We start from the raw sequence: 27,870 nt of genomic DNA, 5'->3' as shown, positions 1-27,870 counted from the left end.
AATGATACAATTTATCACGCATACACAGGGAAATCACCGCTAGGCAGTAACAGTAGAAACACAAGAAAGGTAATGACAGACATCTCGTAGCACGTTCCAACAGCAACCCATCCCAAAGGAGAGAACTCGGAGGGCTGGATCCCCGGACCAAGGGTATCGTTGTCAACATGCGAGTGCGATATTCGACACAAAGAAGAGGCCCTCCCAAACGCCGCAAATGCAAGATATATCGATCAACATCCGTCGACCACCTTCCCCTTTTTTCGAAATCCAATTCAACAGACTGCTTCACGCGTCGCCGCACGCGTGGTAACATGCTCAATAACCGCATAGCGAAATGAACCCGTCGTGGCTGGCATGCAAGATCGCTGAAATACCATCAGAGTCGGCGACATATATATCGCAAGGTCGTTATCTTCCCATCATAGCACAATGCAGCACGAGCTCTTCCGCTTGTCGAAGGTCAGGAGCGCGGCACGTGTCGCCGCCTCAAACACATCGTCGACGCCCTCGCCGGTTAACGACGAGCATTCCAGGTACTTGCGGGCTCCAATTTGCGTGGAGATATCGCTTCCTTCTTTCGACGTCACGAACTTCATTGACTTCTTTCTCATTTCCTCGACCGCTAGAGGATCCTCCCGCAGATCTTTTTTCAATCCGACCAGGATAATAGGGACGCCCGGACATCGCTCGTTGGCTTCTTCGATCCACTAGAGACAAGGCTGTCAGTCCAGCTGGCAGAGGGCTAGGGTGGTCAGACAAACCTTATGTTTGACGTTCTCGAGCGAATCGGGCGTGTCCACGGAAAACCCGATGAGGATCACATGCGCCTTCGAGTAGGCTAGTGGGCGGAGTCGTTCGTAATCTTCCTGACCAGCAGTATCCCATAAAGCCAATTGGACCGAGCGACCATCTACTCTGCAATCCGTCACATAGTTCTCAAATACCGTGGGGACCTGGTTAACGCGGCGACAGTCAGACGCATGCACGGGGGGTGGTCAGCGAAGAAGGTGATAGTTACGGACATAATGCTAGACATCAGAGACCTGTTAGCTTATGACCTTAAATCATTCGATTATTGCAGCGCAATGGAAGACTCACAGTTGGAAAGTAACCCAAGGTGAAGACACTGAGCAGACTGGTCTTCCCGCAAGCACCGTCCCCGATGATAACCAACTTTCTGCATGCATGTCAGATCAGTGCCCCATTCGTTACCGAGGAGCGCCCCTCTGGACGAGAAACCGGGTTAAGGGGCAGCGGGTGGGCTGATAACGGGAACCAGTGACCGGTGGCAGATAACATGATGGCCTCTGCAGCCTCGGGGAGGCGGCGACATGGCGGGACGTACCTTCGCATTACATTGTCGCTCTGTTGCTGAGCCATTTTCGACGACCGGGTGGGATCTCCAGATCCCTGAAGCGATGAAGCAAGAAATAAACGAATGGGCGAGGCAATGCGAGGGCGCTGATGAGCCCTGGCGGAACCCGGGACGAAGAATCAGGCAGCAGCTGGCAAGGCTGGCTCAATGGAGGAGATTAGTCGAGGGCAACGGTGGAAGGAGGGGAAGAAATTGGATGGTAAAGATGCCCCTCCCCCGAAGATTAAGAGATACAGGTTGAGGAGGCAAGAAGAAGGATGTAGAGATCGGGGAAACGAGGAGAGAGTCTGGGATCATTTGGATATATCTTTGGGGGAGGGGAGGAGAACCGCCCGAGTCCTTCTGGAAGGCGGTCGGCACAGGTGAGGCTGACGGGGGAGATTCTTACATACTAGTACGACAGGCAGAACCGTGGTTACGGTATGGAGTCTGTCGGTACTTCAATAGTACAACCAGTACGTAGATACTAGTAGTAGTCCTTGGTTTCAGTAAAATAATAATTCAGTAAAGATGCACAACAAACATGTCATCCTCATAATCCAGGCATCGCATTAATTATATAGAATACTGCTTACCCCCCAAATAACCCCAACGAATGGGCAGGAACACCATCGAAATAGGGCCGCCCAGCTCTAAGCTGGAGACTAATGACTCTCCCCATAGTAATCAAAGGAAAGGATGGGATCGACCCGGTGAATGGCACAGCTGAAGAATCGTCACCGCACGGCCGCTTGTTACTAAGGTTAGAGATTTGTCTCAGACGGTGCAGGCTAGACGCTGGTTATTTCGCGATAGTCGCTGTTACTATTATGAGGGTGGAGAGGGCTGTTGGTCCAGGAGAGGGGGATCGAGCCAGGACCAGGGGCATGTGCTGCATACCATTGGACAAGCCTCCCCAGAGCGATATTTATAGCCCCGGATCCTCTGGCAGTCAGAATGCCGATGGATGGGCAACTCCGGCCCCGTTCGTCGTGCTGAATTGTCGACTATTGAGGATTGAGGTGAGGGAGCAACGTAACGGTGCGTGAGAACGGAGGGGAATAATGTGTGCGAGTCAGGGCACCTCTTTTTTTTTTTTTTTAATTCCCCCCACGCCCGTTGTTGATCAGAGACATGTGGACTCCACTGCCACTAGTTCTAGGCAAAGAAAGGCAGTCCCAATTCTCAACCGTCAAGTTGTCAACCGCTTGCCTGCCTTCCATTCATTCTTCTTTCCCCATCCCTATCTGGGGTGATCATTACGAGTCTCTATATGCTTAGTGTCGCTACTCCGGACTAGCCACGGCGCCCTAAATCCTGGCAGACAGCCACTTCAGGGGTTAGACTATGGTTGAGCAGAGCTGTTGTCGACCTTGACCTTGTCGGTTGTTCTCAGCTCCGATCCTTGCATGCATGACATGACATCTTTCTGCATTCATCCCTGCTTCCTGAGGTGTCGGTACTCGTCCGTACTCGTTCTTCTTGCCCTTCTACCTATTCCCCTCCCCCTGGTGCGTCTATAACACGGCTTCTTATACCCCTCTATATTTCCGGCTCGGTTCTAGACTTGCACTACACCACTCTCAGAGCTTCCAACTGGTTCAAAATAATCATTTATTCTGAGAGACTGAGACATTGCGCCTAGCGCCGCATTAAGGTAATGGAACAAGCGGAGAACCCCCGAAAAGCACCCGTCCACAAAACAATTGCGCCCTGGAGATCAAATCTCAAGCATCAGCACTCATACCGGAACCTCGTCAATGTCGTAAACCAGATGTTTCTGCCCAATCCCCCAGGACTCCAATCCCAATCGATTGTACAGGCCATAAGTAGCCCAGGCCATGTACTCCTTCATCCACAACCCCCACGGGCTGACGTCTCGTCGCGCCTTTCCATTCTTTGCCGCCAGATTGGAGATTTCCATGATGCGCGGTCTCCGGATTGCCTCATACTTAGCAAATACATCTTCCAGGCCCCGTTCATGGTCTCGCAATAGCCGCGAAAGCAGAAACACATCTTCCAAAGCCATGGACACTCCCTGGCCTGCATGGGGCTGCATGGCATGCGCTGCATCTCCGAGCAGCATCGTTCGAGAGGTAGACCATTTCCCGCCCAGTGGGAGCCGGAAAATAGGGTAAAGGCCAACAGATTCCGTCCGGTCCACTATGTTTGCCAATGTCTCCCGCCACTCGCCCTTGTCCGGGTCTATCATCTGAAGAATGGTATCTTCATACTCCGCAACCTCTCGCTGGCGCCGCACCTCCCATCCGTCTCGCGCATCGCCGGATTCTGAGTGGGGGATGGGCGTCTGCCGCGAGAAGAACCAAAAGATCTTGTCGCCAGATGCGGAGCAGGGCATTGTCGCTAATAGTCCATTGCATGTCATAAAGGCGTTTCCATGTGTTTTCAGCGCGTCGGGAAGGCCGGTTGACGAGATGATAGACTGGGTTCCGGCAATTCCAGAGTACTCGGGCACAATGGACGGGTCAACATGTAGTCGACGGACGCTTGAATGAATGCCATCGCATCCGATCAGAATATCAGCTGTCTCGGTCGAGCCGTCAGAGAAAGTCACGGTCACGTCGGTTGGCGACTCGGTGACTGAAACAATACGCTTGTTGAAGGAAACAGTGATGCCCTCCTCGGCAACGGCGTTGAGAAGAACTTCCTGAAAGTCTCTTCGACAAATGCGCAGGTATCCGAAGCCAGTCTTCTGCTGGGCCCAGGAAGACATGTCGACCTTGGCGATGTCACCGTTTTGCAATGAGTGAATCTCCATGTGGGTGACGGGGAATCCGCGTGCGAGAAGGGCCTTATCAAGGCCCAGTCGATGGAGTAGACGCATTCCATTGGGAAAAATACCGATGGCGCCGCCCAGAGTAGATGGTTCCGGGCGTAGTTCATATACTGTGATGGCAATGTTGTTGTTGCGATGCAGTTGGAGTGCGGCAGCGAGGCCGGCAGGGCCTGCGCCAATGATGATAGCCTGGGTGGATTGTGTCAGCCAAATCCTTTAGACGAAGAAGCCAGACGAACCTTTGTTAGAGCAGGCATACTTGCGGGAGAGCTTGAGACTGGCAAGCTGATGGCTGATCAGCGCGATGTGCCATCTTATACTTCACACTCGCCAGCAACACTCTACAGAATTGGGTTTAGGCTCCGCGGACGCCCGTGGAGGGAATTACCAGATTGGGTTTAGGCAGGGACGACATTCATGGATGGGAGCAACCGCCGTTCCTGTGGTTCCTGTTGCAACTCTCGTTCCTGATCCACGGCAGTGCAGATTCAAGACAAGTGGCCAGCCTCGTCAATCCCTAAGGCGGTCAATAATGAATATTCTGGCTACTATTCAGTTAGGCATGGATTGAAGAGCAAAGACCACGTGATTTAGTCGACGCCCGGCATCATCCAATCAGAGCAACTACTGCGACCGGTTTGCTCTGCGATTCTACCAGGCCAGATGAAGCCCCAAGATACTAATCCACTAATATGGCTTTCCCGTACGGATTTTCTCCTATCATTGCTGGTGTCCGTTGAGTCCCCGCATTGCCTGCCGCAGCGATAAAGTGCGTGAACTATCTACTACTACAACATAGTATATCCGGCCAAGAGGGGAATACCACCCTCGCATCTACCCCATTCGCGCAGATGAGGAGATATCGTCCTTTATCAAAATGTGGGTCTTTCATACTGTTGCTTATCACCTCTACGGAGGGCCACGAGAAGATCATGCCCCCAAAGAGGGAGAAACATCCGCCGAGGGGAAAGATAAGATTAGTCGGCGACGCCTGCCTATGAACTATGAGCTAGCAACTTATCATGATGACCCCTAGCTTGACGCGCTCCTCCAGTATCCAAGCTATAGTCAACGTGCCTATCAACTCATATCGGGGCTCTCCTTGGTGATCCCTTACTCACGAATTTTCCGCAGCAATGATTTTGTCGGCCATCTCGGGAAGCGTCTCGGCCATGACTTCCATCTCCCCAAATAACTGCACAATGGGCTCTTTCTCCCAGATGGAGCAATATGCTCCTTTGTATCTATGATTTCCATGTCAGCCACTCCCGTATCTGCCGCGATAACGAATCACTTAGCGCATCTGCACTCACCCCGCACGGCGAGCCGCCGAAACGTCCCACATGTGGCCAGCAGCAAACCAGGGCTGTCCATTCTCAGACAACTGCTGGAGGAGCGGCTGGTATACCTGCAAGTCGGGCTTGCCCATACCCTGCGTATCGCAGGATTTCAGGTTCTCTGCGGGCCATGCAAGACCTGCGTTGGCGAAATATCCCCCCACTCTCGCGATGTCCCCCGCCGTCAGCGCCCAGACAGTGAACCCAGCATCACGCAGCTTGGTGACGCATTCGATCGCTCCGGGACGCAGTCCTAGTTTTGCGTACTCGCCCATGATAAATTCAAGATCGCTGTCCGTCGCAAAGCTCCGTGGGTTCTCAATGCCGGCCATATGAAGCATCCGGTAGAACAGTAGCTCGAAGCAGGTGGCGAACGGCTTATACTGACCCGACATGCTCAAATATGTGTACTCTCGTTCCGCGACCTCGATCCAGGTGTATCCTAGCAGAGAAGACTTGACGCCCTCTGCACGTAGGCGGACGCCTAGTTGCGTGTCAATCGCATCGAAGAGGACGTCGTACGACACCAGTGTGCCGACAATGTCGAATACCACGTTCTTGCTGCCAGTCATAGCGCTGATCAGTTGTAGGCCCAAAATAAGGAGAGTTAGAGAAATAAATGTTTTGATGCTCGAAAGTCCATGACTTCTGGGGCTTGAACAGACGATTCCCCTCTTTATACACCTGACTCAGGATTGGCGGACGTGCGTCATTCAACACAGACGATCGGCCACCCCACTCTTGCTTCCCTATGCCCTCAGCTTTTCCTCATACGGAATGAGAGGAGATTCGGACGACTCCGCATGATTATCTGCAACTGGCTGTTAACGCCGCAGGCCACTATCACTCCCACCAGTCTAGCTTATCTCCGAAGCAGTATCATCATCACTCTGCCGCCCTTCAGATAGGACAGCCAGCATGGCCAATGATATTGCCATCATATCCTCACCATGCCCACCGGGATCAACATATAAAGCGCCACCAAAAGCCCTCTCTGCAGCAGCCATGTATAGGTGAGAATAACCGATAGTAACCATGACGAAGAAAGTCACTGTTGCCGACACTGTTGTCGATCCCGAAAACATCGATGTCGCAAAGGGAGAGAGTGAGCTCTTGGGAGCGAATGAGGATGTTGGGTATCACCGATCGCTCGGTCGTCGTCAGATCATGATGATGACCTTTGGTGCTGGTGTTGGGACCGGCTTGTAGGATCATCCCTTCATACCTGATCAGCTTCACTTACTGACTACTCCTATCTATCCAGATGGGTCGGTACTGGAACTGCATTGAAGTATGGTATGAGTACCTGAGGGAAAACAGTAGAAAGTACACGCCGCTAAACACAACAATGTAGCTGGTCCTGGTGGGATCGCCGTTGCATACACGATCACTGCGTATGTCTATCCTGATACGTGATAATTGCGCATTTCTTGGCCAACTAACCTGGTGTTAGGTTCGTGGTATACTTGCAGTATACCTCCATCGGAGAAATGACAACTTTTAAGCCGGTCCATGGCGGATTTATCCGTCAATGCATCGAGTACGTGGAGCCCGCCTTCGGGTTTGCGGTCGGCATCAACTTTTGGTTCTCGGTAAGCAGCTCTGCTCAAATCGAAACGATGTCTGACTGATGATTGCCAATAGTGGGTGCTTTGTATCCCCGCCGAGATTACCGCGGCCGTCTCTGTGCTCGAATTCTGGCCGCAGACAGAGGTTATCCCTCTTGCCGCGTATATCACCATCTTCCTGGCTGTCATTGCCGCGGCAAATGCGTTTGGGGTCCGGATCTACGGGCATGTTGAGTATGTCATGTCGTTTATTAAATGCCTGGCCATCATTGTCATGATCTTCTTCATGATCATTATGACTTCAGGAGGCATCCCAGGCACGCATGGTGCCATCGAGTTCCGCTACTGGCGCAATCCCGGTGCCTTCAACAACGGCATCAAAGGGATCTCCAAAGCATTTGTTCAAGCGCTTTTCAGCTTCGGTGGTGGAGAGCACATCGCAGTCATCGCCGGAGAAGCCAAGGATCCTCGCCGAACCATCAGAAAGACGGTGTATCCAGTCTTTTGGCGCATGTTTTCGTTCTTTGTGGTCAACATCTGGCTCGTGGGCATGTGCGTTCCATACAACGATGACAATCTCATCAATGGGAGTGGCACAATGGGGAGTCCATTCGTCATCGCCATTGAGCGAGCGGGCGTGATGTGGCTAGCACATATCATCAATGGGTTCATCTTTCTAACCGTCATCAGCTGTGGAATTACCAGTGCATATATTGCTAGTCGCAGTCTTGCTGCATTGTCTGACATGGCTATCCTCCACCCCTTTTTCGGCCGGAAAGACTCTGCCGGGAGGCCATATGTCTCTCTGACCATCAGCACCGTTCTAGGAGGGGCCCTGTGCTATCTGAACTGTAACGCCACGGGAGCTACCGTATATAACTGGTTCTCTTCTCTGGTACGACGCTACCCGATTCGAGTGTCATTGTCTCTCAACTGACCCGTTGTTCCCAGGTATCTGTCTCGGCTCTCTTCCAATGGTCCAGCATCTTCATCTCCCATATCCGATTCCGACGGGGTCTTGCCGCGCAAGGCATTAGCACACGGGCGCTTCCCTTCCGAGACTGGACGGCGCCCTACGCCCAGTACCTGGGCCTCCTTGTGGTCCTTTTCATCGCAGGCTGTGAATTCTACTTGGCGTGTTTCCCCTTCGGTGAGCAGGGATCTGCAAAGACCTGGTTCTCATCGTACATTGCTGCCCCGCTGTTCTTCTTGGATTACTTCGGATACAAAGTGAGTATGCGTCGTCTGAAAGACTTGGGGATATTGACTGACCTTTCCACTAGATTTATTATCGCTCCAAGCTGGTTCACCCGGCAGATATGGACTTCACGGCCGCCCATGCTTTTGATGAAGAGGACCGGGCAAGGGCGGCTGTAGGCTACGAGACACAGAGTCGGACAGACAAGAAGATTGGACAGTCCATCAAGGATTTGATCTTCGGCTGAGCTTGACTAAGTCTGCCCAATCCATGACATAAGGACCGGCTCGGCCAGTAGAGACAAAAGGCGTGAAGCCGAAGACTGGCGGTCAAGGAATACATGAACAATTCGCACCTAGATAATGACCTCATAAATACCCAATCCCATGAATGTTCCAGGTGTCTCCGCTCAGATTCTGGTAGAATGAAACCCGCGGCTACTATTTATATCATTTTGACAGGGTGGGGAGGTGTCGCACAAAGAAAGAGTCCAGGCCAAGACACAAATCCAACGCAATCATCCCCATTTCTCACAGTATTTATTTCTCGCCAGTTTCTTTGAAAATCCAATCAACCATCTTATCGCTCGGCCCAGATACTACTGGTTTAGGCAGTACCACTGACGGCGCGGCGCAGCTTCCCTGCATAATCTCGGTGGCTACGGAGCACTATTTACTTAGTGTCAAGGACTCGACATGGGTATCTACCACCTGCCCCTGCAATGGGATTTCCCCCAAGTCATGGCTGCTGTCAGCTGCGTCGCCTGGCGGGTGGTTTAAGAACTCTTATCGGGCTGGCAGCTGATCTATTACAGTCGTGATCTTGATGTTAACAAACCGCGTCGGTGAAAGGTTGGCGTGTGAATACCATCACAATATCTGCCACACATACTGATAATTTCCAGAGGTCTTTGATTATCTCGGATGAAAATTGGCATTAATTTCCCCCTTGGTCTCCAATTGACAGGCAGAGACTCCCTAGATACGAGGGTTGGCTGAACGGGCCGCATCCTTTACTTTCACGTATGCTTCAGGCAACGATTACGGATCTGCTGGCTGAGAATAATCTTAATCGCCCCCTGATAAAGGCCTAGACCACTACTTGGTCAATCAGATGATAAACTCAAGGTCTGGCAATGCCCCTCACTCCAGGTACCAAGTCTAATGCTCTCGTTCTACCAGCTGCCTACAAGTCCTCCTCCGATACCACAACGATGCAGGACACATCGTACTCAAAGTGACACCTGTTACCGCGGATGCTTCAAAAACCTGAGGGATTTCTGGTTGCTGGACCCTTAATATAATGTCTGCCTCCTTCCGTACGCTAGGCACAGAAAAAGTTTGCTAGGAAAGCTCTGCAGATAAGCTCTCGCAGCCACCCGTCTTGAAACGAAGGGGGCGTTTGGCAGCCGTTACGAAGTGGAAGCTTAATAGGCATCATTTCGGAGGGGTCTGGCGATTCCTCCTATTCCGCACGCCGTCGGTTATTCGGGCGCAAGAGGGTGAGCCATTGACGGTTCTGCGAATCAGAACATCGATTGGACTGGAGACTCGGCGGGCTTTAGTCTTCACCTTCACCATCTCCCAATGGTGGTCTTGTTAGACGGCCTCCACAGAGTTTTTATGGGGATCCTTCATCTCTGGGCATCGCTTCCTTCGGCATCCGCTGAAACCGTCACCGCTTATTTCCAAGCACAGGTCAACAAGAGCGACGGCACCGAAACATCAAAATTGAGACGTGTCTGACGGTTCAGGAAGGAAGCGGTCGGTCAATGAAGTCATGGGGTGCCCCGAATTCCCTGTATCGGCTTCCAGACGAATCCTGTGTCGCCAGTCGGGCAATGAGGTTGCAGGAATGCAGTGGCCTCCACCGTCAACCATGGTGAGCCGGCCCGTCAAGACGTCAATCTCAAATTCCATCTGGGCCAGTCCGCCGGAACGTGCCAACTCTGTGTAAGATACACCGGGGCGCAATTGATCTGGAAACGACAATCGCATCTGCGATTGTGGAGCAGGTTTCTTCAATTCCACGGGCGCACCTGGGCCAGGCAGGCTGATCGACATTCTCTAGTGCTTCTCTATCGTTCCGCTAACGAAATAGTCGAGACGACTGCGGAGTCCCACGAGCACGCCGGCCACCCACGTGCCACATGGTGCATGGAAGATAGGGATTAGGGAGAATGTATCTACTCCGTACGGAGACGGGGCATGTCTTCATGTCATACGATAAGCCGGCTGGGAGAAAATCCAGCCCTCGTCGACGACCGCACAATGGGGACTGAAACCAATGCAGGATGGACTACCAAATGCGCCGGGCCAAGTGCCAAACGGCCCGCCAGTCGTCATGGGCGCGGGACAGCGGCCTTTTCCGAGCGAGCCCACTCGGAGTGCTGCTAGTGAAGAGTGACACCAACTGAACCTTCCTCCGGTCCGCTAATCCCATTATTACACAATCCGTACAGCAATCGTCCGGTTAGTTACCACTTCTGCACGGCGCAGGTTGGCCCTCGCTGTTCCTGGTCCCGGCCCACGGGCTTAGGCGTGTATGGTGCAGGCACGGGTCGTCCGTCCAGCTATCAGCCATTTATCTAAGGACCAACCTAGTGCAGACCGAGACAGGCAGACACACAGTTTTATGGGATGCCCACGAGGGGGTGAAAAGGTGCTTACTTGCATTCGGGCTGTGGCATTTGCTTGAACTAAGCTCCTCTGCAAATGGGGTACTAATTGTCCACCCACCTAAAGTGTTGAAATAGCCCCCCACGACAATTCTTCCCTCGTCCTCCATTACGGTCTCGGACACCGGCCCGGCACCCTCTCATCCCAACTGCTAGGAAACCAGGCAGCCTTTACCATCCCGCACAATGGCTGGTTGTAATGGCACTGAATCGTGGGTTCGAGGTGGGGAGGAGTTCAGAGGACAGCGCCTGCTTCCCAACATCGTCGACTATTACGCCCATGAGGAGCCTGATCGTATCTTTGCCGCCATTCCTAAGTCAAGGAATGTTGCAGATGGCTTCCGCGATATCAGTATGAGAACTTTGGCGACGGCGGTAGATCATATGGCTTGGTGGGTTGATCGCGCCTTTGACGGAGTCTCTAAAAAGACAACACTGGCTTATGTCGGCCCTTCTGACCTCCGCTACCCAATCATGCTGTTGGCGCTCATGAAATGTGGATGGAATGTATGTGGTTATCCCTCCCAAAGGCAAGATTCACAGACTGATCTGTAATAGGCCATGTTCGTCTCTCCTCAAAACACCGGTATCCAAAATCTAGGTCTGTTGCAGGAGGCAGATGTCCATGGCCTTATCTACGCGGATGCCATGTCCCCATTAGCAGGGAGTCTGCAGCAATTCGACCCATTTATGCCAGTTTTGCAGCTGCCAGAACTGAATGAGCTTTTTAAGTCTCGGGCGCCTCCATATCACTGGACAGGCTCGTTTGCAGAACTCCAGGATAAACGTTGCCTGATTCTGCACACTTCCGGCACAACGGGTCAACCAAAGCTGGTGTACTACACCCACGGCACCCTATCCTGCGCTGACAGTGACACGTTTATGCCTGTTCCCGAGGGACGGCGTGCGCAGAATGCGGACCAGTTCAACTTCTCTCCACCTGGCCGCTACTACTCGCCCTTCCCACCTCATCACGTAAGTTACCACATGTGTTATTGGTGACCCACAAACTCATGGATGGGCAGTTAGCCGGTCTGCATGCCTACACCCTTCTACCTCTCTTTTCACAAACGGCCGCTTTTGTCATGGGACCTCTTTTCGTCACACCAAGCGGGTCCCTGCTGAGCGCGATTTTGCAACAACAGCCGCAGATCCGAGCCATTTACGCTCCCCCATTTTTGCTTGAGCAGTGGGTGCTCGAGCCGGAAGCCTATGACCAGGCACGACGCCTTGAGTTCATACTTTTCGGTGGAGGGGCCCTGGCACCTAGGGTTGGACATAAGCTGAGCCGGGTAACTGACGTGCGTCAGATGTATGGGTCTATAGAAACCTGTCATATCCAGGTGCTTATTCCTCAGCCCAGGGAATGGGAATATCTCGAATTCCTCCCGTGTGATGAATACGAGATGCAGCCTGTAGGTGATGGGGTGTATGAGCTGGTGCTGCACTCAAACGAAAAGTCTCGCTCGCATCTGTCATTTGCTCATAATTATCCCAAGGTGAGCACGTGGCGCACCAAAGACCTCTTTATGCCTCACCCCACAAAACCTGGGCTGTGGCGCTTCCACTCCCGTACCGAGGATATCATCATGCTGGAGAATAATCTCAAGGTGTGGCCAATCCCCATGGAGACCATCCTGAGAGGGAATCCTCATGTGGTTGGGGCCTTGATTGTGGGAAATGGTCGTCCAGAGCCAGTCCTCCTCATTGAGCCCAGGCATAGCTCTTACACGGAGATGGGCAAAGAAAACCTGCTGGATTCCATCTGGTCTTCTGTCGTTGAAGCAAATTCTGTTGCATCAGACTATGCGCAAATACAACGGTCGCGGATCATCTTGTGCCCACCCCAGCTCGGCTTTTTCAGGACTCCTAAGGGGACCGTCATGAGGAAACCGACCGAGTCCTTATATGTGGACCTCATATCTGCAACATTCAAGGAAGACGAAGATGAATGTGGCGATGATGAGCAAGAATATTCCGGTGACCGAGCAGATGTTGGAATGCGCGAAGATCGCCTTCTAGCTGCGACCTAGATGTCTTATACCCATGGAAAAGATTTTGCGGGCCGAAAGAGGAGCCTTGGATTTTTGACGTTATGGACGTGTCAGCTTGAGACTGGGGACTTTGCAACACACCGATGGCTTCAATGCATGCCACACAGCTAGCCATTACCGGAGGCACTTCGAGGTTGCTTGTATCACCAGCACCCCTCCATGGATAAGCCGGTTCAAGGAAGCAAGTGCCAGGAAGGAGGATAACCAACGCCGTGCCGAGTCCGAGTTGAGTGACAATTGTGAGTACCGGAAACCAGGAGCCTTGTAAATTGGAGGAAACCGCTTGGATGTTTAGATGACTTGGGCGACATGCGCTGAACCCTACCTTGTTCGAAGCTTTCCCTTCTGCTGCTCAATGTGTGGTAGTTCGAACTTCTCATTGGTAGATTCGCGGACAGTTGCAGGCATATCAGTCAGAGCTGGTGTTGTAGGGGAATTGGCGCAGACCAGCTTTTGACTGGAACGAGGTCATGTCAGCCAGGAAGGTCACAGTTTGCACTAAACTCTACTCCGTCTCCCTCTCCTGTCTTGACCAATACCGGGCCTTGTTGTTAGTATCAAAACCAATTGGCCTTATTCACTAGATTGCGCAGTAGAACATGTAGATGGGCCCGGCCAATGTGCTTTCCCCGTAGGATTCTCGTTCAATCCAAGACCTACATCGTTCACTTGCCCCATGTTCCAGATGAAGGGAGGGTGAAATGAGTGAATCTTTCACTGTCAATATTCGGGTTCTCCAGCCATTGTGCTTTTATAATTAATTGATCTGATCTCCTGCGTTCTCTTGCGCTTTACTGTAAGGCTGTCATGTCTCGGGTTGCCTGCAAGCCAAGTTCACCTAGTGAGAGTCGAAAGTCATGCAGGATGTCTGCAGTTTCGAGATTTCACATTGACCCGACCTTGGATACTGAGGTAGGAGATTACGCTGCACTTGAGACCTGGGATCACCAGTAGTGCTGGATGGACCTGTGTCTGTCCGGCATTCCACTGGGGAAATGTGACCCTTCAACAACAGAGGGTCGGTTGTCCTCACCCAAGTATGGATGGAATTAATCTGATGAGCAGCTGAGCTCTGTAGAGTCGGCCGACGTCATGTCAAAATGGGTGGCAACCAGACAAGGTCGATCATAAGATCCCCTCGTTGAGACCCCGCAGGAGGGAACTTAGCGCTATAGCCCCCTCCCCCCTCCCCATCCAAATGGACACATGGCGCTCAACGCCGAGATAACCCGCAAAGGCTGCAAACCCCGACGGTTGTCCGAGTTGCTGCAGGTTAGACCATAGCTAGTGACCGAGAAATGGAGAGGCCAAGCCAGTGAGGTTCCGATGTCTTGGGGGGGTCTGTCGGTAAATTGCGCCCAGTCAGCTGGAAGTTCCGGGCCGGGGAAGCGCTTACGCTGGGGAAGGAGGCGGGCGCTTGATGGGCAGCGAGGAGGCGGTAGTTAGCAGTTAACAGTTAGCAGCAGCGAAGAGACAAGGAGAAGGAGAAGAAGAAGAAGAAGAAGAGTACTGAGGTAAGAAGGAGGCTGGCACCTCGCTTGCGGCGGCTAATCCAGTTGCGGCCAGCGGCACGGCAACCATCCAGAGAGCCCAACGCCCGGCGTCAAGATCCACCACCATCCAAACCCATCATCTCCAGCCATTTGGTCCATCTTGTCCTGCCTGCGCGTGTCGCCAACGCTCCTTCAACTCGGATCGGTCCTTTCCCCCGCTACGCCACCTCGGTCTCGCCTTGTCCTGTCGCCCCGATCGCCTGGGATTGACGCCTGTGCCCCCTCCCCTCTTGTCGTGCGGTCCGGGTCCTTTCCACCCCTCTCCGCCCTCGTTCCCCGTTTGTCGAACGCTGGGATTCCCCCCCCCCAATTCACCACGGCGCCTCCACTCGCAGCCTTTCGCTTGTCTCGAGTGATTCACCCATCGTCCTTGTTGACAGCCCCTTGTCCGATTTTCGATTTATATCTTCCCCCTCTTCGCCCCGCCCGCTGTCCGGTGAGCTTCGTCTGCTCTCCTACCTGGCTACCTCCGCCGGGCCTCCTGCTGACTTTTTCCTCCGGAACGCTTCCCTAGCATGGTGTTTGGGTCGGAAGAACCTAGGAGACTGAGAATCCCACCCCCTTCAACCTTGCTATCAATCGGAGTCTTGCCCTCATAAGACAGACTCTCCATGGCTCCGCCGCAACCACCTAGGCCGAATCCCGGTTCCACAATGTCCCATCATGCATCGACAACGCTTCCAGCCCACACCACAAATGGCGAGGCCCATGCGCCCAACGACCGCGCCCAAGTTCCGCTATCAGACTCAAAGCCCATGTCGGTAAACCGCAAGAAGCAAAAACGCAGACAAAAACAGGCGGCCCGCTTGGCAGCGGAGCGTGAGCTCGGAAATGGACATGCCTCCGCGGAGATCACCTCGCCAAACGGTTTAAGTCCTACTGCGCCCGAGAGTCATGTATCCGGCGATCATGACATCGATGAGGTCACTCCGAACGGCGAAATATACTACGAGGAGATCCACGACGCGACGCATGTACAAGACGATCCTCTGGAATTGTCCAACGGGCAGATCGGCCAACAAATTCCCACGAGTTCGAAAACCAAAAAGAAGAAAGGCAAGAAAGCTCATGCGGGCTCTCAGAGCCATGGCGATGAAAGCTCCACTCCGATATCGACACTCTCCGACTTGTCACAACCTATTCCTCCGCCTTTACCTCCGCACCTGGGACCTCACACGATTCTAAAGTCGAGCAAGGACCGCAGCATCTGGAACACTTCAACACAAGAAGAACGCGAGAACATCAAGACTTTCTGGCTCGAACTGGGAGAGGAGGAGAGACGCCAGCTTGTCAAGGTCGAAAAGGATGCGGTCTTGAAAAAGATGAAGGAGCAGCAAAAACACTCGTGCAGCTGTACTGTGTGTGGGAGGAAGAGGACCGCCATCGAAGAAGAACTGGAGGTGCTGTACGATGCTTACTATGAGGAGCTGGAACAGTACGCCAACAACAACCAAGGCTCGTTCGAGAAGGGCCCGCCAATGATCCCGCCTCCTCGTCTATACCACCCACCTCTACGATCGCCCGGCCAACATACACGGACACAAGGCCAGTTTCATCCCTCTCGAGGCCGCATCCATGAATTGCAGGAAGACGAGGACGACCTGGACGATGACTACGATGAGGATGACGAGGACGATGAGCCGTACAGCGACGAAGAATACGAAGACGACGATACCCGTGCCGCCCGTGCAGATTTCTTCGCCTTTGGAAATAGTCTAACTGTCAAAGGTGGGTGAATCCCTAGGCTTTTCAGCCTCGTTTTGAGCTAGTACTAATTCTTGTCCACCACTGGCAGATGGCATCCTTACCGTTGCGGACGATCTTTTGAAGAACGATGGAAAGCATTTCATTGACATGATGGAACAATTAGCTGAGCGCCGAATGCAGCGTGAAGAAGACACCCAATATGGCATTGCAGCAGCACATCAATCGCTCCATAGCGGTCATAATCACGGTCCCCTTGATGACGAAGACTATGACGACGAGGAGGATGAGGACTATGATAGTCAGGAGGACGAAGACTACGAGGAAGATGAAATGGTCAGCTCCGGGAACTGGCCGGGTGGTGAAGCAGTGCAAGCTGACACGTTTCTGCAGGACGCCATGACGGAAGAACAACGTATGGAAGAAGGACGGCGGATGTTTCAAATATTTGCGGCCCGAATGTTCGAACAGCGCGTTTTGACAGCCTATCGAGAAAAGGTCGCCGAGCAACGCCAGCAGAAACTCATTGAAGAGCTCATGGAGGAGCAAACTCGGAATGAGCAACGGAATGCCAAGAAGGCTCGCGAAGCACAGAAGCGCAAGGATAAGAAGAGGCTCCAGAAGCAGGCAAAGGAGGAAGAAAAGGCGCGGAGGGAGGCGGAGAAGGCGGCTGAGGAAGCTGCAGCTAAAGCGGAACAGGAGAAGAAACTTGAAGAGCAGAAGAAGAAGAGAGAGGAACAAAGAAAAAAGCGCGAGGCAGAGCGAAAGGCCCAGGAAGCGGAGCGTGTTCGCAAAGAGGCTGAGAAGCAAAAGCGACTGCGCGAAGAGAGAGAGCGACAGGCGGAGATTGAAAGAAGGCAGCGGGAGCAGAAGGAGCTGGAGAAGAAGAGACGAGAAGAAGCACGGCAGAAAGACGAACGAGAGCGCAAGGTCAAGGATGAGCAGACGCGGAGAGATCGCGATACTACCCCCAGAGAACCTGAAGTGTCAAAACGAGTGTCGCATGGACCGGTACCAATCCCCCCCAACCTGCATCAACACGCACAGGGCCTTTTGGCACATTTCCAGTCGCCGCATTTCCAAGTCGCCACGCCTGTCGTCCCCAAGGCTCCGACTCCTGCCAGACCGCGGCAGCCGTCTCAGCAGGGCTCCCGCACGTCGTCTCCGCGATCTCAGCCGGCTAGCACGGAGCCATCGCAGGTCTCCATTTCTCCGCGATCGATGGCGCCGTCGCAGTCGTCGGGCGCATCCAGCATCACCTCCAAGCAGGGCCATGCGCAGCCGCCATTGCTTCACCACCCCCAGCCGTCGACCCCTTTGTCCCCCCTAGGAGCGTTAAGCAGATCCCACCCACCCGGATTCTCTCCGTCCAACCCACCTGGATTGGGTCTGGTCTCGCGTCCACCCATCGGCCATGACTTGCCCTCATACCCGCCTCACTCCGGACCTCTGATGAACCAGCTGCGAGGGTTCCCTGCGCCGAATGGTCTTCCTGTGCTTCCGGGCATGAATGGAACTCGTCCGATTCCACCCGGAAGGGGCTTCCCGCTCGACCCAGGACACGGTCTTTCATTCCACCATCAACCCATAGCCAATGTATTCTCGACGCAGCCGAGTGGGCTCTCTCATGCGCATTCTAGACAGCCGTCCAGCTCGTTCGACCGGTCACCTCTTGAGGCACTCCCGATTGCCCGGCCTAGCCCTATCAAGCGTCCATCCAGCACTCAACAAGACCAAAACAACCGCCCTGCGCGGCGCGATGTGGATGATCTGAGTGCACATCTGGGTAGCAGTGCTCTTCTGGATGACACCGATGTTCCCTTCACCTCCAATCTTTCCCAGTCTCTTCCTGGCGCGACTGCTCCGGGGTCTCTACCTGGACCGGCACGAGCTAGCTTTGCAGGGACGTCTTTGTTCACAGACCCTCTCGGTGAGTTACTTGCCAAGCAATCAATACTCACCGACGCTGACAGCTCTACTGCAGGGAAACACAGTAGTTTCTCCATCGGGAATGGTATCGGAAACAGCACATGGGGTGCGCAAATTCCCTTTGGCGCCTCTCCCTTCCCCACCGCTCAGCCATGGGGAACCGGACCTGGTCAGTTTTACCGCGACGTCTGTCTTCTCCGTGCTATCAACTGACGACAATTATAGGGAGTGGCTGGTCCAACAATGCATTCGCCCCAGGAGGTCACCATCGTGCTCACGCCTCTCGGCCTGTGACGATACGACTTCTGGTTATCCAAGCCTGTAAACAACTCAACATGATGAGCCCGTCCAAGGGAGCAAGTGGATACCATGATGTGAAGATCGTTCTACGTCAAGTAGACCAGCTACGGCCCTCAGATGAGCCCCCTATCACCCTGAAGGAAATGCTCGACATCTGTGACACAGAAGGCAGCACACAGAATGGAGGCGGATCGTTCTTGATCAGAAGCGACGAGACGGGTGACTACGTCAAGTTTGAGCCCGACACCAACAGTGCCTCCTCAGGCCACAGAGCTAGCATTGTTCCTGGTGAAATCGGTAGCCCCGTCCCTAGCAGTAGTCTTCCGGCCTTTGGCATTGGCACGTCAATATCGACTCCGTCAGTGCTACGGCAGTTCTCGTCTCCTACGGGGTTCTAGCCGCAGTGGCTTCATCCATCCTCACATCCCTTGATTCTCAGATGTCATCACACCTCTCACAGCTTGTTTCAATCCTCACGGCTCCTGACTTACGTCTTCCTTAACGTCTGAGAACGGACACATGCCTCTACTCAGTACCCATCATCCTTCATCCTATTCACAGCACCCTATTCATCCAGGCGCATCCCAATATCCTCCTCTTCTGTCTCGTTCCTGTGCTCGTCCTTCCCTGACGCTGGATATCTACGTATGCAACACCATTGCCATCGTATCCTCTTCCTTTTACCCGTCTTCCTTTTATCCATGTTCGAGTTCCAATTTCTTCACCTTTCATCTCTTCCCAATGACGGACATTAATCATGTCATGTACGTTATGTTGTCGCTTTTTTTTTTTTTTTTCCTCTGCGCACCGCTCCACCATTCCGGTGTCTCTGAAACCACTTATGTAGCGATTCCCATGGAGCAAACATCGTCTTCACATTTTCCATTCATGTTCGTTGGACTCCCATGTTTAACAATTGCATGATTGAATCGGATCAAGGATCTTCACTATTATGCCGTGTCGATCTATATATCTATCTGGTTGTGATTCTATTCATTCGGGTTTGTAGTTGGTGGTTGTGTAGTTTGTGTAGTCTGTAGGTATGTATTCTTCGGTTTGAGGTGTATTCTTTGTCCTCTGCTCTGATACGGAATACACGAATACTTTATGGTTGCTACGTATCTATCCCTGTTGTAGTACTCTCAAGGTACACGATATGATATATGGTTTTCCTATCTGATACTGAGATGGATTGATCCTTTTGGGTCCGCTTTTTTGTCTACGCTTCTCTCCTAGCGGTTGGCTCTAAGCTAAGTGTCAAATGGTAGTTGCTAGGTCGGAGGGTCAAATCAGGAAGACGAGAATAAAATGGATAAACTTTCTATCGGAGTTCAAATTCCCCCCTAATAACTTGGAAAAAGGAGAAAGAAAGAGACAGGGTATGATGATGATACACTGGTTGATATACTCGATTCAAGAAGGTAGAACAAGACGGGTAAGGGGGTCGTAAGGAAACGGAAAAGGGGAAGGAAGGAAAGGGAATCTTACACGCACAAGGCTTGAAGAAATTGGGAAATGAAAAAGAATCAAGTGTGGGGTACAAGAGTTGAAAACATCGCTCATTCATACGGGGGAGGGTTGGTCATGCATTCACTGTCTGGGATCGGTGATTACACCTTCGAAATCCCGGGTTCGGATGTAATCCAGTGTGCGCTGGAAATGACGCTTCGGGCCCTCCAGGCTAGGGTTGGGCTCGTTTTCGTCGGTCTGCAAGTTCGAGTGGATGAGCTCGATGAGTCCATTGAGGTACTTGGTTGTGACCGTTTCATTCTGTTGGTCGAAATAGTATACGTAGCGGTTGAGGATCTCGACGAAGAGTTCCACGGAGACTGCGGTGTCCATGCAGGCGTCTGCGACGCGGAGGGCACGTTGCAGGCATTCCAAGACCCGTTTGCCGTCGCGGTAAAGCTACCTAGTGTGAGTAAAGAGAAAGAGAGGCTATTGGGGGTTGTGGACGTACGTTCTTGGGATCTTCCTCGCCTCGTTGTGGATTCTCAACAACCCACCAGAGGTGGCTGGCTAGGTAGACAGCGCGACATTGGTCAGGCTTCTTGAGTAGCTTGCTTCCGTGCAGGGCGGCCTTGGTGATGAGGGTATCGTAGTTCTCCTTGGAGAAGCCGCGGGTACCGTGGAGGGCTCCCGCAATGACACAGACAGCCTGGAACTGAGCACGCGAGTCGCTGATGGAGTCTTCATAGATGGTAAAGGCTTGGGCAAAGAATTCGTAGCTGAACTCCTCAAAGCCTGTTTGGTCTGCTACTTCTCCGCACATCACGAACAGGCGCAGGGACAGATCAGCGCAGCCGGGGTTCACACGCTGGTAAAGGTTGTTGACACACTGGTGCATGAACCGGTAGAGCGCTGAGGACTGAGACTGCCAGTTGTCATCGTAGTGCTCGCGGGCCTTGAGGTTGCGTGCCAGACGTATCGAAGCTGTAACCAGGGCTGGCGTTGTGTATCGGATCCGCTCATTGCCGTCGAGGTAGGCCTTCCGGGTGGCTTGAAGTAGCTTGACAAAAGGGTTAGCCAGGGACATATCATATAAGAAGGGACAGTTACCTTCAATTGAGTGTCGTTCTCCGGTGCCTGGACCAGGTGAACCAGCCGGGCAAGCCATCCTTGCTCTTCGATGGTTTCGTCCGTTTCCCCCCGTCGCTGAGACTGCAGCCCAGGATAGCCCATGGATTGCTGTGTGCCCTCCTTGATCAGAACCCTCAGGGCTTGCAGGACACGATCAAGATTCTCGGTTGTTGCGATGAAAGTTCGGTTCTTGAGAAGATTGCGAGCGATTTCGCCTGCGACAGATCGCCGGGTAGTGTATGATTGAGAAGTCAGAAGCGGGATGTAGTGTGGCAAGGCTAGGGCTGTGAAGATGGAGGCGTAGGAACGGAGAGGTGCAGTGAGGAGGTGCAAGAGGTTTTGCTGTGTTGGGGCGGAATGCAGGTCGGCGTGATCAGTATACGCCGCAGTTTCCCGGGTCGCAAAGTCAAGGATCTGGTCGACAAATTCGAGGCGATCCGGGTAGGTGTTGAGTGCCAAATTGACGAGCGAAACTAGAAGCGCCATGGTGTCTTGGATAGGGAGGCCGCGGCTCTTGATCAGGTTGACCACTTGCTCATAGAAGATGTCGTACAACTTAACATCGACAGGAATGCCAGCCTTACTGTCGCCATTGGCCTTGGACTCGCCATCCGTCGTAGTTTCGGCGTTGTCTTTCGAGGGTTGCTCGGCGCCATTCTCCTGGGCTGCTTCTTCAGTTGAGTCCTCCTTTTTCTCTTCTGATATCTTAAGGTTCCCGAGAAGCTTTGTGACAGCATCCTCTTCCCTCTGTTTCCTTGCATCTGGGTCAACGGACGATTCGGTCTCACGAGCTGCATAAGCCGACAAACGATCCATCAATCCGATGACGATCTTCTTTAGATCCACATGAGGGTTGAGACGAGAAATTGCGGAGAGCAGGAGATCAAGAGTGTGCAGGTGGAACTCATCGGGGAACACCTTGGTGATCACTGCATCCTAGTTTAGCATCCCACCCTGGAACAAAGTAAGAGTCATTTACCTTCGAGAAGATACTCCTGCGCCAACACATCCCGGCATTGAACGACCTGCTCCAGCAGCGCCTGTAGTATACCGGACTTGTACCCCTCCAAATCGACCAACTGACTGAGTCGCACGACGTTGCTACCAACAAGCAATTCGAGCTCCCGGCGCTCCTGCATCCGCTTCTCTCGCTCGCGCGAAGGGCCCTGGTGCTGGAGTCTCACCCACAGCTTGTTCATCTCGACGAAATTCGTCAGAACGAAGTTGATCGAATCCTGCAAGTTGCCCTCCGGACCATCTCCGGAGCCCGTAGGCAGATGATCCCTAGCTTGTCCGGACAGGTAGTACCGCAGGAACAACCCGCGAATGGGATGCTGCACGCCGCGACTCATTTCCATCATGTCCTTCATGATCTCTTTAACCGGGGCATCCTCCACGGACATGTATACCGTACCAACGGTGATCATGAGATAGAGTCGGGGGATAATGTTTCCGGCATATTGAACGAGTTCGTACAGGTCTGCCAGGTGATTGACCGGGTGGTTTTCTTTGAGGTAGACAGAGAGATGTCGCAGGGCATCGAAGACGGCCATGTACAGTTCATAGTATTGCTTCGGGCCGAGGCTAGGGGTTCGGAGCTCGGAGACCAAGGTGGACCTGGGGCAATTGGCAGAGGACGTCAGTTATCTCGGCCCCAATTCCACTGCTGCCTGGAGGGGGCATCCGAAGCTCGAGCTCACCCGCATTTCAACGCATCCATTAATTTTCCGGGCGTCTCGAGGCATTTTCGCATCATCTGCGACTGTTGCCGCACGACTCCCAATGCCTCCTCGAGGAGACGACTCTGGTCTTCGGGGGCCGCTACCGGGGTGGCCATGGTGGATGTGATAAGATGAGATGATGTGAGGGGAGTCGGACTCAGTGGCTCGAATCGGGCGGTAAACACCTGGTCGGAAAGGGGGAGGGGCCCAGAGGGGGAGGCAAGAAGGGAGGCAGCAGGGACAGACGGTGCGCTGAACGGGCGAGCGGACAATCAGGCAGCTCCTGGTCCATAGACAGGAGAGAAAGAAAGGACAGCAAGGACAAGGGAAAGTGGCAGGTGAACGTGAAAGTGAATGCGGACATGCGATCAGAACGCCAGGTCGGCCGGGGCTGGGCACCCGTTATGTAATCCCGGCCCGTACGTCACCCGCACGAGGCTCGCTAGAACTATACAATATCCAATCTATCAAGTGCATAAAAGAATATATTCAGCAAGAAAGCCCCACAATCTATCTAGTATGTACCCAGAAGAAAATACAGCTAATTATTCCTGACCACAAAAAGTACCCATCTCAAAGAAAACATCAAATCGCCAATGGAAGTAGAAGCAAAGGAAAGCAAGGAAAAGAAAGGAAATCATAAAACGCCCCCGTAAATGCATGTTTTCATGACTGCATTCCTTATCATGACAGTCATGGCATGTCGTAATATCCCGAAATCGAAATAATATGTAATATAGAGAGTCGCTTGTCCGCTGTCCGTCAGATCCATCCGGTGTTTCATAATAGTCGTTGGAAACATCATTTTAAAGCAAAGAAATGTGATAAGGCCCGTGGAAGCATTCATTCAACAACCTTCTTATCCTTCCCCTGTGAGACCGTCTCGTTCGAGCTTCTGGCCACACGTGGGATAGGGGCTTTCTTAGTCTTATTTAGGGCCCGAGCCTTGGGCTCGATAGCAAGCTTGGTGGCATTGTCATGCTTGGAAGTCCAAGCGGCATCATCAGTAACGGCATCCTGTATTTGTCGGGATTGAATCACAGTGTCGTTGGAGCTCCGCGCAAAAACCTTGGGAGATGCTTCAGTAGTGTTGAGTCGACGTTTGTCAACAGGACTGGCAGCGGCAGCATCAACGTTGGTAGCATTGAGCTCTCGAACCTGCAGGGCCGTTCCATTCAAATCCCTAACCGGGTGGGAGGTGACCTTGCTGTCGTTCACTGCTCGCTGTGCAATGTCCACACCACGGGCTGCAATCTTGGAGACAGTATCGTTGCTGCGAGCAACAATCTCAGAAGTGCTGTTGGCCGCCTCAGATTCGTGGAGTGAGGGTTGGCGAGCCACCACCTTGGAGATGGTATCATTACCCCGGGCGAAAACCTCAGAAGTGGTGTTGCTACGAGCATTCAGACCGTAATCCGTCTCATTGCGTGAGTCGGATCGACGATCGGGCGTTATAGCATGCTCGCCCACGGCTGGAATGGTGTCGTTACTGCGAGCGGCAATTGCATGGGTTTCCGTGCTGTTGATAGCGGTGGCATCGGAGATCTCTGCACCAAACCGACGGAACGCCCTCTTGGTGTTGTTGGATTCACGGCGCTCAAGAGAAGCATCGCTCACGACCGACCCAGCTGGCCAGGACGAGTAGGAAGGGCCAGGCACGACATCTGGTGTGGACGAGGGGTATTCGGTGACCGTGATGGTGGCCGGTGGACTTGTCGCGGTGATTGTTTCGACAATGGGGGTGGTAGGACCTGCAACGTTGACGACTCTGTAGGGGACATCTCTGCGCTCGTAGGTGTCGTTCCCACGAGAATTGAGGACAGGCACTGCGTGGGCAGAGAGGGTGAGAGCAAGGAGAAGCGCGGCGGGATGCATGGTGATGCTGTACTCTGTAGATGCTGGATGTAAGACAAGACCGGTAAGAAAAAGAAAAGTATAAGGCCAATTAATCTATCAGGCAAGAACAGAAAGGTGTTCCAATCGTTAATCCGACTAGAAGAGTTTGGAATTGAAACAACAACGGACGAGAGGCGCCCTCAATTTATCATTCAGATCGTAACCACAAAACCACCACACGACCAACCAAGCCATGGAAATTGAGTTGGCGCCTAGAAAAACGATGATGACGGGCAAGGAAGATCTACACGACTGCGACATATGTATATGCCATCATAGACGGCACGGAGACCCATTGTCGGGAAGAAAAGGTGCAGGCTGGGGCATCACGATGCTGTCAAAGGAGGCTGGGATGCGCCGATGGAGCCTGTGCCAGCCACGCTGGCGTGGAAGAAGCGAGCTAGAACCTGGAGATCGTCGTCGTCCAACGCGGCAGAGACCCTGGCGGTGGATTAGTGCATGTGTGCCAATTATAACTTGGCCAGGCAACATGATTGCCAGTCCAATGAAGGGGTAATGGAGGAAAGGTACTCCGTCTGGCTGTTGCGAGAGATTCTATGATTTCTCTCAACGCTCGATCTAAATAAAGTAAAGATCCCGTGACTGGCTGTCAGTGTGGCTGGGGACCCACTCCACGCTGTGGCGTCTGTCCTGATTGGCTCTGAGCACCAGGATCAGTAACCGCCGATCGTCCAACCGGTTTGGCCATCACAACATCACATCCACATCTGCTATCTCGATCCTCTCTATCAATAGAATACGTCTTCCATCTGCCTGAATCACGCAATGGCTGAGCCTCGAATGTAGATCCTCTCTGTCTACGTCATGTCCAAGAACCAACCCTCCATGTTGCAGTTCGGAGCATTACCAAGTCGGCGGTGTGTGTGCTACCTACCTCTCTACACCTTATCTCAACTGCACATACAGTATCACAAAGAAAAAAACAGCTGTATAGCCGGAATATTAAAAGCAGTAGATCCAGTCAATCGGAAACAGTCGTCACACCACCAACAACCGAGCTACCACCGAAGGCTTATCTGGAGACCAAGACCGTTTACGTACTATGAGCGGGCTGGATCTCAACCAGGACAGCTAGCAAAGCACCCAGCTTTGCAGGGATCTGCAATCCATCGTGGGATATCACATCACATCACAGCCGCGTTGCGCATTCAAGCAGGGTCTTTGGGATTCCATTCCCGTACCCTGTTATCTGCCAGATCTATACTGATGCCAACTCAGGTTTTGAAGATGCCTACATCTAGCACGGAGTACTCCGTATGCATGTGAATATATGCATTCTATAAACGTAACGGGCCTCCTGTGTACGCGTCCAGGTCTGTGGGATGAAACAGCCTCAGATCTAATAGCCTGTTCACCTTGCTAGGTAATTGCTACCATTAATTCACACCGGACAAGTGAACTGTTTTGCTCCGAGTCTCGCCGCTTTTATAATGGCTCCCCGTGAATGTTCATGCCCAACGACCCAATCACTCTCTGAGAATGCACTGCCCTGGTGTATCTTAGCCCCGCCTTTCTCATCTAGGCAGCTTTCATCTCCACTCTCCAGACAGTTAGGCCCACGGGGTACTATAGTCTGGACATCAAGATGGCCTCTGCATCATCCGAAAATGTACCCACAGTGGCTACACAGACTCTGTTCCGTCCAAACCCCTTTCAAAAAGTTAATCTAGAATCCTTTGCCAGCCACCTAATCCCTACTTACCTCTTCCGTGTCGTCGCTCCAGACACTGTCGGAAGCACGTCCACGTCTACTGTTACTCCTCGAGCGTTGATGACCTCCGAACGCGATTGCCCAGGAGACATTTTCCGCCTTGACCAGACCGAGGCCGCAACCCTTGTATACGAACATCTTACTTGGAAATGTCGAGACCGATGAAACTTCATGAGTTGGACCAGCTCCTTGCTTTTTGCACTGCAATACGGCTTATATCGACATACAATGGACAGAAGCAAACCGGACCTAGATGAAATCCTGCTATTTATTCTTGACACTCGTGGCTTCGCAGAGGGCACGTTCATCAAAGACCTGGACATTATCAACTTCTTTAAGACACCCACAAATGACCTAGCTAGCTTCTCGGGCCTCCGATACGGACGACCAGGAAACAAACCACGACACTACTTCGGTGAATATCTAACACAGGACGAACTAAACATCCAAGGGAAATGCGCAACCGTCTCAATGCAGCAAATGATCGACCTCGGACTATTTGAACTATACCCCAGGCTCGGAAACGAGGACGAATGGAATAGTTTGGCGAATCGAGTCCTCAAGCTTCGAAAAAGCTTTACATACTCTCCTTCCACAACACCCGCTGAGGTCCAAAAGGCAATCGAGATTGCGCAAGGCAGCTTCACAGGCCGCTGGGTCGTTCCCTTTGCCGCCATGTTGCTTGCTCTTAAGCCAAGAGATCCAAACGACGCCGAGATGGTAGCGCGTCTGTCGGAGATATCTTCACGTAAGACGGTACATCAATGTTATCCTGACACTTACTAATTCCTCTAGCGGAGGAGATAGATTTCCAAAAGATCCAAATCGACGTTAATGGATTACTGGAGGTCCAACAGTTTGCCAGAATCATCAACAGCGTTCACCGCGAGACCAAGGGCAGTGATATCAGCCTTTTGATAAACCCTTTTACGAGAATGGAAATTGCGTGATATGGTTTGGTGGCATTCGCATGCAATACACATATCGGACCGTACTCGAAGATGCCCCTCTAAGCATATCCAGCTTCTCGGGGCTCGAAAATGAGTAGGAGCTTGGACAAATCTATCTAACATATCAGACTTGTATACCACAGAAAAATTATATTACGTCTCCAGGATTAGTTCTAAGTACATACGTAGTATCTACCTAGATAGTCTAATGTTTCAAACTCTCATTCAATCAAATCTCATTTCTTAACACACACCCTCGCCGGTTCATTGATCGACCATGCAAGCGCCGCGGCCCTGGTGTCGATCCTTGGGAACAGCTCAACGTGCCGGGCTGCGGTGTGACAGGAGTAGGCGGACAGCCACAGTCACAGCCGTGGAGATGGGATGGGGTGAGTTTGTGGTCAGCTTGCAGTTGGTGCGTGGTGGGACGCGTAAGAATATGTCCGAGGGGGGGACTGGGAATCAACACGCTTCGGTGAAGGTTGCATTCTCTTTAATGAAGAGAGAGGGAGAAATC

The 27,870-nt window shown here is 52.5% G+C and overlaps 11 protein-coding genes across 11 annotated transcripts; 4 read left to right on the top strand and 7 right to left on the bottom strand.

Annotated features, from left to right (window-relative positions):
- Positions 1 to 178: 178 nt before the first annotated feature.
- rho2 (putative Rho GTPase Rho 2) lies at positions 179 to 1,774 on the bottom strand. The gene is made up of 6 exons (XM_025613674.1): positions 1,767 to 1,774; positions 1,349 to 1,517; positions 1,102 to 1,180; positions 1,026 to 1,031; positions 765 to 956; positions 179 to 710 (listed from the first exon to the last, which is right to left on the bottom strand). Exons 2-6 carry the CDS (start codon positions 1,381 to 1,383, stop codon positions 423 to 425), a joined length of 600 nt encoding a protein of 199 aa, XP_025467606.1. The 5' UTR covers positions 1,384 to 1,517; positions 1,767 to 1,774; the 3' UTR covers positions 179 to 422.
- Positions 1,775 to 3,098: 1,324 nt separating this feature from the next.
- BO94DRAFT_556309 (FAD-dependent oxidoreductase) lies at positions 3,099 to 4,411 on the bottom strand (the record flags this gene model as incomplete). Its single annotated transcript, XM_025613855.1, has 2 exons — positions 3,099 to 4,343; positions 4,394 to 4,411. The coding sequence occupies 2 exons, from the start codon at positions 4,409 to 4,411 to the stop codon at positions 3,099 to 3,101; spliced, it is 1,263 nt and encodes a 420-aa protein (XP_025467605.1).
- An 819-nt stretch (positions 4,412 to 5,230) lies between these two features.
- BO94DRAFT_55358 (HAD-like protein) lies at positions 5,231 to 6,258 on the bottom strand. The gene is made up of 2 exons (XM_025613666.1): positions 5,468 to 6,258; positions 5,231 to 5,398 (listed from the first exon to the last, which is right to left on the bottom strand). The coding sequence occupies exons 1-2, from the start codon at positions 6,061 to 6,063 to the stop codon at positions 5,272 to 5,274; spliced, it is 723 nt and encodes a 240-aa protein (XP_025467604.1). The 5' UTR covers positions 6,064 to 6,258; the 3' UTR covers positions 5,231 to 5,271.
- Positions 6,259 to 6,295: 37 nt separating this feature from the next.
- On the top strand, positions 6,296 to 8,661 carry BO94DRAFT_55483 (amino acid transporter). The gene is made up of 7 exons (XM_025613745.1): positions 6,296 to 6,696; positions 6,756 to 6,787; positions 6,846 to 6,885; positions 6,945 to 7,083; positions 7,136 to 7,954; positions 8,011 to 8,289; positions 8,343 to 8,661. The coding sequence occupies exons 1-7, from the start codon at positions 6,527 to 6,529 to the stop codon at positions 8,502 to 8,504; spliced, it is 1,641 nt and encodes a 546-aa protein (XP_025467603.1). The 5' UTR covers positions 6,296 to 6,526; the 3' UTR covers positions 8,505 to 8,661.
- An 887-nt stretch (positions 8,662 to 9,548) lies between these two features.
- Positions 9,549 to 10,768, bottom strand: BO94DRAFT_55329 (uncharacterized protein). Its single transcript, XM_025613646.1, has one exon. It carries the CDS (start codon positions 10,318 to 10,320, stop codon positions 9,982 to 9,984), a length of 339 nt encoding a protein of 112 aa, XP_025467602.1. The 5' UTR covers positions 10,321 to 10,768; the 3' UTR covers positions 9,549 to 9,981.
- Positions 10,769 to 11,120: 352 nt separating this feature from the next.
- BO94DRAFT_516003 (acetyl-CoA synthetase-like protein) lies at positions 11,121 to 12,967 on the top strand (the record flags this gene model as incomplete). The annotated part of the gene is made up of 3 exons (XM_025609946.1): positions 11,121 to 11,441; positions 11,493 to 11,909; positions 11,960 to 12,967. 3 exons carry the CDS (start codon positions 11,121 to 11,123, stop codon positions 12,965 to 12,967), a joined length of 1,746 nt encoding a protein of 581 aa, XP_025467601.1.
- Positions 12,968 to 15,194: 2,227 nt separating this feature from the next.
- Positions 15,195 to 18,872, top strand: BO94DRAFT_546003 (putative stress response protein Nst1; the record flags this gene model as incomplete). The annotated part of the gene is made up of 3 exons (XM_025613275.1): positions 15,195 to 16,269; positions 16,337 to 18,343; positions 18,400 to 18,872. The coding sequence occupies 3 exons, from the start codon at positions 15,195 to 15,197 to the stop codon at positions 18,870 to 18,872; spliced, it is 3,555 nt and encodes a 1,184-aa protein (XP_025467600.1).
- A 752-nt stretch (positions 18,873 to 19,624) lies between these two features.
- Positions 19,625 to 23,113, bottom strand: BO94DRAFT_534802 (vacuolar protein sorting-associated protein 35). Its single transcript, XM_025611627.1, has 5 exons — positions 22,755 to 23,113; positions 22,034 to 22,671; positions 21,034 to 21,983; positions 20,435 to 20,983; positions 19,625 to 20,382 (listed from the first exon to the last, which is right to left on the bottom strand). The coding sequence occupies exons 1-5, from the start codon at positions 22,889 to 22,891 to the stop codon at positions 20,065 to 20,067; spliced, it is 2,592 nt and encodes an 863-aa protein (XP_025467599.1). The 5' UTR covers positions 22,892 to 23,113; the 3' UTR covers positions 19,625 to 20,064.
- A 405-nt stretch (positions 23,114 to 23,518) lies between these two features.
- On the bottom strand, positions 23,519 to 24,757 carry BO94DRAFT_55249 (uncharacterized protein). The gene has a single exon (XM_025613600.1). It carries the CDS (start codon positions 24,648 to 24,650, stop codon positions 23,619 to 23,621), a length of 1,032 nt encoding a protein of 343 aa, XP_025467598.1. The 5' UTR covers positions 24,651 to 24,757; the 3' UTR covers positions 23,519 to 23,618.
- Positions 24,758 to 24,997: 240 nt separating this feature from the next.
- BO94DRAFT_585299 (uncharacterized protein) lies at positions 24,998 to 26,495 on the bottom strand (the record flags this gene model as incomplete). Its single annotated transcript, XM_025615686.1, has 2 exons — positions 24,998 to 25,112; positions 26,395 to 26,495. 2 exons carry the CDS (start codon positions 26,493 to 26,495, stop codon positions 24,998 to 25,000), a joined length of 216 nt encoding a protein of 71 aa, XP_025467597.1.
- BO94DRAFT_55236 (uncharacterized protein) lies at positions 26,292 to 27,518 on the top strand. Its single transcript, XM_025613595.1, has 2 exons — positions 26,292 to 27,151; positions 27,199 to 27,518. The coding sequence occupies exons 1-2, from the start codon at positions 26,575 to 26,577 to the stop codon at positions 27,351 to 27,353; spliced, it is 732 nt and encodes a 243-aa protein (XP_025467596.1). The 5' UTR covers positions 26,292 to 26,574; the 3' UTR covers positions 27,354 to 27,518.
- Positions 27,519 to 27,870: the final 352 nt, after the last annotated feature.

Source organism: Aspergillus sclerotioniger (assembly GCF_003184525.1).
Source record: "Aspergillus sclerotioniger CBS 115572 chromosome Unknown BO94scaffold_13, whole genome shotgun sequence".
In the NCBI taxonomy this organism is placed as follows: Eukaryota; Fungi; Ascomycota; class Eurotiomycetes; order Eurotiales; family Aspergillaceae; genus Aspergillus; species Aspergillus sclerotioniger.
This window is presented reverse-complemented; position numbering and strand designations above follow the sequence as displayed.